The sequence below is a fragment of the Mandrillus leucophaeus genome, unplaced genomic scaffold (genome assembly GCF_000951045.1).
Source record: "Mandrillus leucophaeus isolate KB7577 unplaced genomic scaffold, Mleu.le_1.0 Scaffold10, whole genome shotgun sequence".
NCBI lineage: Eukaryota > Metazoa > Chordata > Mammalia > Primates > Cercopithecidae > Mandrillus > Mandrillus leucophaeus.
In genome coordinates, this window is record NW_012098098.1 from 7,455,666 (window position 1) to 7,463,629 (window position 7,964).

General features: G+C 47.0%; 1 protein-coding gene across 3 annotated transcripts in view; it reads right to left on the reverse strand.

Annotated features, from left to right (window-relative positions):
* The window catches only part of FANCA (Fanconi anemia, complementation group A), an 86,674-nt gene extending 78,870 nt beyond the window's left edge, over nucleotides 1–7,804 (reverse strand). For all 3 annotated transcript variants that reach the window (XM_011972110.1, XM_011972119.1, XM_011972104.1), the window contains exons 1-5: nucleotides 7,656–7,804; nucleotides 6,403–6,496; nucleotides 2,527–2,669; nucleotides 2,305–2,400; nucleotides 233–306 (exon numbers count right to left, since the gene is read on the reverse strand). In XM_011972110.1, coding sequence (XP_011827500.1) covers nucleotides 233–306; nucleotides 2,305–2,400; nucleotides 2,527–2,669; nucleotides 6,403–6,496; nucleotides 7,656–7,793 — 545 coding nt within the window. In that variant the 5' untranslated portion in view covers nucleotides 7,794–7,804. The remainder of the gene's footprint in view (nucleotides 1–232; nucleotides 307–2,304; nucleotides 2,401–2,526; nucleotides 2,670–6,402; nucleotides 6,497–7,655) is intronic.
* Between the last annotated feature and the right edge of the window lie 160 nt (nucleotides 7,805–7,964).

Genomic DNA, 7,964 nt, shown 5'->3' on the forward strand with positions numbered 1-7,964 from the left:
AAAAAAAAAAAAAAAAACACACACACAAAAAAACGCAGATGTTCTCTCGAAATAATGAAACAACAGTTCCTCCAGGTCTAGTCTAGTATAAATATGCAATGCAATCTAGTCTAGTATAAATTATATTTCAAAGCCAAAAATGAAACCCATCTGATTTTGGGCTTATGAAATATAATTTATACTAGACTAGATTGCAAAAAACAGTAACACCGAATCATCGTTAGTACGCTACCTTTCCAGCAGCTCTTCCAGGCTCACGATGCCTTGTACATGAAGATGCCACACCACTTCAAGCAACAAAGAATTCTGGAAAAAAAAAAAAAAACAGTAGTTTGAGTCCTTTATGCGTGCATTTTCCTACAAAATGTTCAGCCTAGGTTCTTCAAAACCATGCTGTATTGAAAATTAACATCAAGCAAAAATCAGAGCCTGAAATACATCGTTTTTTACAAAACTGTCCCTGTTTTCAAACCCCCTGGCCTTTGGGCACGCACATACCATTGCCCAACACTTGCTTCTCCTTCCGGGGCTCCAGTGGAGCCTACTTCCAACTCTTTCTCCACACTGCAGCCAACACAGTATTACAAACACCTGACATGACAATCGCTCCTTCAGAAGCCTTCACTGGCTCCTCGTAGCTGCCACAACAAAGGTCAGCCTTCAGTGTGCCCTGTGCGTGTCCCTTGTCTTTCTCACTCAACCCTCTCCCATTTGATAACCCTCCATGTAACTCAGACCCTGTGCCACTCACTGAACACTGTGTCCCAGTCACAGTGCCCTGATCTCCCTGTGGCCTCCCCTTCTCATCCCCCTAACTCACACTCTTCAGTCTGTGCAGGAAGGCTTCCCTAACTCTCCAATCTGACAGGCATGTCTATCTTCTTCTTCGTAAACCTGTGAGCACCTGTAGCATCGCACTTCTTGTGGATTTAGTGGCTTGTTTCCCCAGCTAGATGACAATGAGAGCAGGGACCAAAGCAGTAACTGGAAAATCTAATGAACCCTATAATGTATGCTGGATAAAAGAATGGGAAAGGCTGGACAGTGGGTCACGCCTGTAATCCCAGCACTTTGGGAGGCCGAGATGGGCAGATCACCTGAGGTCAGGAATTGAAGACCAACCTGGCCAACATGGTGAAACCTCATCTCTACTAAAGATACAAAAATTAACTGGGCATGGTGGCACGTGCCTGTAATCCCAGCTACTCAGGGGGCTGAGGCAGGACAATCGCTTGTACCTGGGAGGCAGAGGTTGCACTGAGCCAAGATCGCTCCACTGCACTGCAGCCTGGGCGGCAGAGCAATACCCTGTCTCAAAAATATAAAAAAAAAAAAAAACACCAGGCGCAGTGGCTCACACCTGTAATCACAGCACTTTGGGAGGCCGAGGTGGGCAGATCATGAGGTCAGGATACTTGAGACCACCCTGGCTAACACAGTAAAACTCCATCTCTACTAAAAATACAAAAAATTAGCTGGGTGTGGTGGTGGGCGCCTGTAGTCCCAAGTACTCAGCAGGCTGAGGCAAGACAATCACTTGAACCTAGGAGGCAGAGGTTGCAGTGAGCCAAGATGGTGCCACTGCATTCCAGCCTGGGCGAGAGAGCAAGACTTCATCTCAAAAAAAAAAAAAAGAAAAAAAAAGAAAAAGAAGAAGAAAAAAGAATGGGAAAAAAATGACGAACCAAGGTGAATAAATGATCGCCTTTTTCTTTGCTTTTTCTGTGTATTTACTAATTTTGTTTAGTAGCACCAAATGTTTTGCATTCTTTCCATTCATCGAAAGTCTATAATTCTACTAAGTTCAAAATGCTTCAAAAAAGAGCAGGTAAGAACCATTTGTATATTTTATCATTAGGCTGGGCATGGTGGCTCATCCCGGCAATCCTAGCACTTTGGGAGGCCCAAGAGGGAGGACTGCTTGATGCCAGGAGTCCAAGACCTGTCTGGACAATATAGCAAGACCCTGTCTCTGAAAAAAAATTACATACTTTTTTTTTTTAATAGTTTACTATACTGCCCTGGAAAATTCTTAATAATAAACCCAAGAAGGCTAAACATGTTTTATAATATATTTTATTCTAATAAATATTACTGATAGGTAAATAGTGACAAAAATGGTAATTGAAGGTACTTTCTTTCCAATCCACAGATGATTTCTAAACCCTTTTTCATCCACTCTCTGTAATTAATGAGAAGCTTGGCAGAATTCCCGAGAAAACCCAGGTACTCTGTTGCCTCCATCTCGATCAACAGAACATTGCCTGGAACACTGGAGAGCCAGATTTGCAATCTCAAATTTACCTGTATTTTCCATAATTCTTGACAGAAGGAAAGACGGGAGAACATACTGTGTGCCAGTAAATACTGAGCAAACTCTAACAGGGAAGACAGCTTCTTCTGAAAAGAAAGATTACATTTTTTAAACAACAGATTACCTGAAACAATATTAAAGAAATGTTCTGTTTTCCCAACCAGCTTAAAAGTAACAATGGGCAGGTCTCCTCATCCTGGCTGGTGTCTTACTCTCTGCTCCACAGTCAGCAGCACAGGGTGACTGGTCTCCGCTGCAGCTGTGCAGACCTGTCCCACGCTGGAGGCAACCATCCCGGCTGAGAGAACACCCACGGGAACCCCCAGCCTTGAGGCCTGATCCTGCAAAGCAGAGCCTTAAACACAAAACAAAACCACAGCTTTCTCTTAACACATGAGACAAAATCTAAAACCAAAGACTTGCTGTTTCAAATGCCTTATTTTTGGCCGGGTGCAGTGGCTCACGCCTGTAATCCCAGCACTTTGGGAGGCCGAGGCGGGCGGATCATGAGGTCAGGAGATCGAGACCATCCTGGCTAACACGATGAAACCCAGTCTCTACCAAAAATACAAAAAATTAGCCGGGCGTGGTGGCAGGTGCCTGTAGTCCCAGCTACTTGGGAGGCCGAGGCAGGAGAATGGCCTGAATCCGGGAGACAGAGCTTGCAGTGAGCTGAGATCGCACCATTGCACTCCAGCCTGAGCAACAGAGCGAGACTCCGTCTCAAAAAATAAATAAATAAAAATAATAAAATAAAATGCCTTATTTTAAGATGCAGCACACACACAAAAAATGCCTTTTAAAGGGGGAAAATAGATACAAAGGGAAAAACGTGAGATAAAAATTAGAATTTGATGACCCAAGCAGCACACAATAAACCTGGTGGCAACACCCGAACCCAGAGTTACGCATTCGTATTCGTTACGTTCCCACGACACAAAAGGAGCAAGGTAAAGAATACATTCTGACCAAGAACTTTATCATCTTTTTCCAAAGGAGCACAATCGAGAACTCCAGCAGGCTCTTTCAATTACATTGTTTTTCCAATTACTTCAGAGATAACCCTGCTCCTGTTGACTCACATTGATGGTTGTGTCAAAATCAGGCAGGGATTTCCCAGTGCTCTGACATGTACCTGGTAGGCAGGTACAGTCACAGCTGTGCTCAGTCCACAGGCCACCGAGTGGAACCTCACTAACAGCCTGCAGCAGCCACCATTCTCCTGAGCAGCCACTGGTCTGCGTTCAATACAGTGAGAAATGGTGAGCAACCTGGAAGCAGGCAATGCCAATAAGCTATTTTCTAATTTATTTGCTTCCAAAATTTTTTTTTTCGTTTTTTTGCAATGGTGTCTTGCACTGTCGCCCGGGCTGGAGTGCAACAGCGCCATCTCGGCTCACTGCAACCTCCACTTCCCAGGTTCAAGCAATTCTCCTGCCTCAGCCTCCCAAACAGCTGGGATTACAGACATGCATCACTATGCCCAGTTAATTTTTTGTATTTTTAGTAGAGATGGGGTTTCACTATGTTGGCCAGGCTGGTCTCCAACTCCTGACCTCATGATCCGCCCACCTTGGCCTCCCAAACTGCTGGGATTACAGGTGTGAGCCACCACGCCAAGACAAAACTAATTGCTTAAAAAAACTGGGCCGGGTGCGGTGGCTCACGCCTGCAATCCCAGCACTTTGGGAGGCCGAGGCGGGCAGATCACGATGTCAGGAGATCGAGACCATCCTGGCTAACACGGTGAATCCCTGTCTCTACTAAAAATACAAAAACAAAATTAGCCAGGTGTAGTGGTGGATGCCTGTAGTTCCAGCTACTCGGGAGGCTGAGGCAGAGAATGGTGTGAACCTGGGAGGCGGAGTTTGCAGTGAGCCGAGGTCACGCCACTGCATTGCAGCCTGGGCGACAGAGCCAGACTCTGTCTCAAAAAAAAAAAAAAACAACAACAAAAAACTGGAGGCCAGGCTCGGTGGCTCACACCTGTAATCCAAGCACTTTGGGAGGCCGAGGCGGGTGGATCACCTGAGGTCGGGAGTTTGAGACCAGCCTGACCAACATGGTGAAACCCTATCTCTACTAGAAATACAAAATTAGCCAGGCATGGTGGTGTATGCCTGTAATCCCAGGTACTCGGGAGGCTGAGGCAGGATAATCGCTTTAACTCGGGAGGCAGAGGTTGCAATGAGTCGAGATCACGCCACTGCACTCCAGCCTGGGCAACAAGAGCAAAACTCCATCTCAAAAAAAACCACAAAAAACTGGAGACTGCAATACGTGCCTGTTTTTGTAACGTACTGAATCTAAAAACACATTATCAATACATAAGTTAAAACATTTACAGGCCGGGCACGGTGGCTCATGCCTGTAATCCCAGCAGTACGGGAGGCCAAGGAGGGTGGATCACGAGGTCAGGAGTTCGAGACCAGCCTGGCCAAGACGGTGAAACCCCGTCTCTACTAAAAATACAAAAATTAGCTGGGTGCAGCGGCGGGCACCAGTAATCCCAGCTACTCGGGAGGCTGAGGCAGGAGACTTGCTTGAACCCAGGAAGCAGAGGATGAAGTGAGCCGAGATCGCGCCACTACACTCCAACCTGGGCAACAGAGCAAGACTTGGTCTCAAAAAAAAAAAAAAAAAAAAAAAAAAAAAAATTTACAATAATTATAGAAGCTTAAAATTATAATGTGAGAAATCATCAACTGTTGGTGAAATTCTCGGTAGAAAAGTAGACAGATTGGGCACAGCGGCTCAGGCCTGCAATCCCAACACTTTGGGAGGCTGAGGTGAACGGATGGCTTGAGCTCAGGAGTTTGAGACCAGTCTGGGAAACTGGCAAAACCCTGTCTCTACAAAAAAATTAGCCAGGCATGGTGGTGCACACCTGTAGTCCCAGCTACTCAAGAGGTTGGGGTGGGGGGATCACTTGAGCCCAGGAGGTCAAGACTGCAGTGAACCGTGATTGCACTCCAGCCTGGGCAACAGAATGTTTTTTTAAAAAAAAAAAGCAGACAATTCCTTTTTTTTTTTTAGACGTAGTTTTGTTCTTGTTGCCCAGGCTGGTGTGCAATGGGGGGGTCTTGGCTCACTGCAACCTCCACCTCCCAGGTTCAAGTAACTCTCCTGCCTCAGCCTCCTGAGTAGCTGGGACTATAGGCACCCACCACCACGCCCAGCTAATTTTTGTACTTTTAGTAGAGACAGGGTTTCACCATGTTGGTCAGGCTGGTCTCAAATCCTGACCTCAGGTGATCTACACGCCTCAGTATCCCAAAGTGCTGCGATTACAGGCGTGAGCCACTGTGCCCGGCCGACCATGCCAATTTCTAGTCGTTTGTTTCCAATGTATCTCCACGGGAAAGTCTGTTTTTATCTACAAGGCTTTTACTGTGTGTGTGTGTGTGTGTGTGTGTGTGTGTGTGTGTGTGTGTGTGCGCGCACTAGCTCTGTCTTTAGCAGAAAAAAACTGAAAAATTAATGAATCAAAGGTTTATCTGTGCGGCTAGTCTGGATCCTTGGAATGATAATATGTAATTTGTGAAATTCAAATATAATTGTGACAGTGAAAATCCGTATCATTTGCCAATGACATTCAGTGTTCAGTGGTCAAGGGAGCGTTATTACTGAAGGTTATTTTAATAGAAACAAGTCATTACATAACAAAGACGTGAAGGATCAGAAAATAACTTACTGTTGTTGACCCAGAACTTTCCCCATCTCCCACTCTCAAACTGGGGGGAGAAGGAGGTACCTAGAAAATTGCCTTCCCGTCTACTCTCCTGGTACACCACAACCGGTCTCAATGAGCAAGGGGCAATCCCTGTTGCTGCTATATCCCATGTTTTTCCAAGGGACACTCTGGGTCCTACTGCTGAGTTGCAGGTTGACTCAAACGCTGCTTTTAAACACAGCATCATAAGACACCCAAGCACAAGTCACAAAAACATCACATAGAATTTGTGACCACACAAAGTGGAAATCCATCATCTGAGGAAATTTAAATTTCTACTTAATTTAGCAAACCATGGTTACTATATAAAAACTCTTCTGCAATTCAAAATAGAGAAAATGAAGCTGTAACTTACCTATAAAGGAACTAGAATGATTAGTACAGGCCTCAGAACTGTCACAGTCCATCAACTTGCTGAGAGATAATTTTTTACACGGTGGACCTTCTACCTAGAATCCAAAACAATGAACTCCATTTAAAAAGTTCAAGCTCCAGGCCGGGCGCAATGGCTCACGCCTGAAAACCCAGCACTCTGGGAGGCTGAGGTGGGCTGATCACGAGGTCAAGACCAGCCTGACCAACATAACCAAACCCTGTCTCTACTAAAAATACAAAAATTAGCCGGGCAAGGTAGTGTGCACCTGTAATCCCAGTCACTCAGGAGGCTGAGGCAGGAGAACTGCTTCAACCCGGGAGGTGGAGGATGCAGTGAGCCGAGATCGCCCCACTGCACATCAGCTTGGGCAACAGTGTGAGACTCTGTCTCAAAAAAAAAAAAAAAAAAATTCAAGGTCTGTGCATAAACACAAGCTGTGTGTAGGTAATGCTTCCCTACTGGGCTTTTTTTTTTTTTTTTTTGAGACGAAGTCCCCCAGGCTGGAGTGCAGAGGCAGGATCTCCCTCATTGCAACCTCGGGCACATTACAAGTGCCCGCCACCACACCCGGCTACTTTTTATATTTTAAGTAGAGACAGGGTTTCACCATGTTGGTCAGGCTGGTCTTGAACTCCTGACCTCAAGTGATCCACTCGCTTCGGCCTCCCAAAGTGCTGGGATTACAGGCGTGAGCCACCACACCGGGCTTTTTTTTTTTTTTTTTTTTTGAGACAGTCTCGCTCTGTAAACCAGACCGGATTGCAAGTGGCCTGATTTCGGCTCACTGCAATTTCTCCCTCCCGGGTCCAGGTTCAACCAATTCTCCTGCCTCAGCTTCCCGAGTAGCTAGGATTACAGGCTCCCGCCACCACATCTAGCTAATTTTTGTAGTTTTAGTAGAGACGGGGATTTCACCATGCTGGCCAGGCTGGTCTTGAACTCCTGACCTAGGATGATACACCCGCCTCGGCCTCCCCAAATGCTGGGATTACAGCCCTGAGCCACCGCGCCCGGCCTGTTTTTTTTTGTTGTTGTTTTGTTTTTAATGAAAGAGGGTCTCACCCTGTTGCCCAGGCTGTTCCAGAACTCCTGGGCTCAGGCCACCCTCCCCCTCTGCGGGCCAGGCCACCGCGCCCGCCGCCTCGCGTGTTTTCTTAGGAAAGCTGTGCAGTGGCTGGGCTCAAAACCCCGAACCTAAATCTGCCCGCAGACGGACACCAGCTTCCTCTTACCTCAAGCAACAGGGCAGTCAGGTCCTGGTGGCTTCGCAGGAGGCGCACAGCTGAGTCCTTTAATTTCTGTGCCCGTTCAGGATTGTATTTCTGCCTCTTGAGCCTTCCCGCTACGGAGAGAAGTCGGTTCCAAACCATCACAGCCCCGTTTACACCCGGGGTCCCGGGCCCGACGCGCAGGACGCCGCGGGGAAACCCACCAGGGACACCCTCCCAAGAGCGGCCGCGGCTCCTCCCCAGGGCGCAGGTGTCGGGAAACTACGGGAAACGGCGCCAGCGCGGACGCCGCGGAAGACGGCCCAGGAGAGC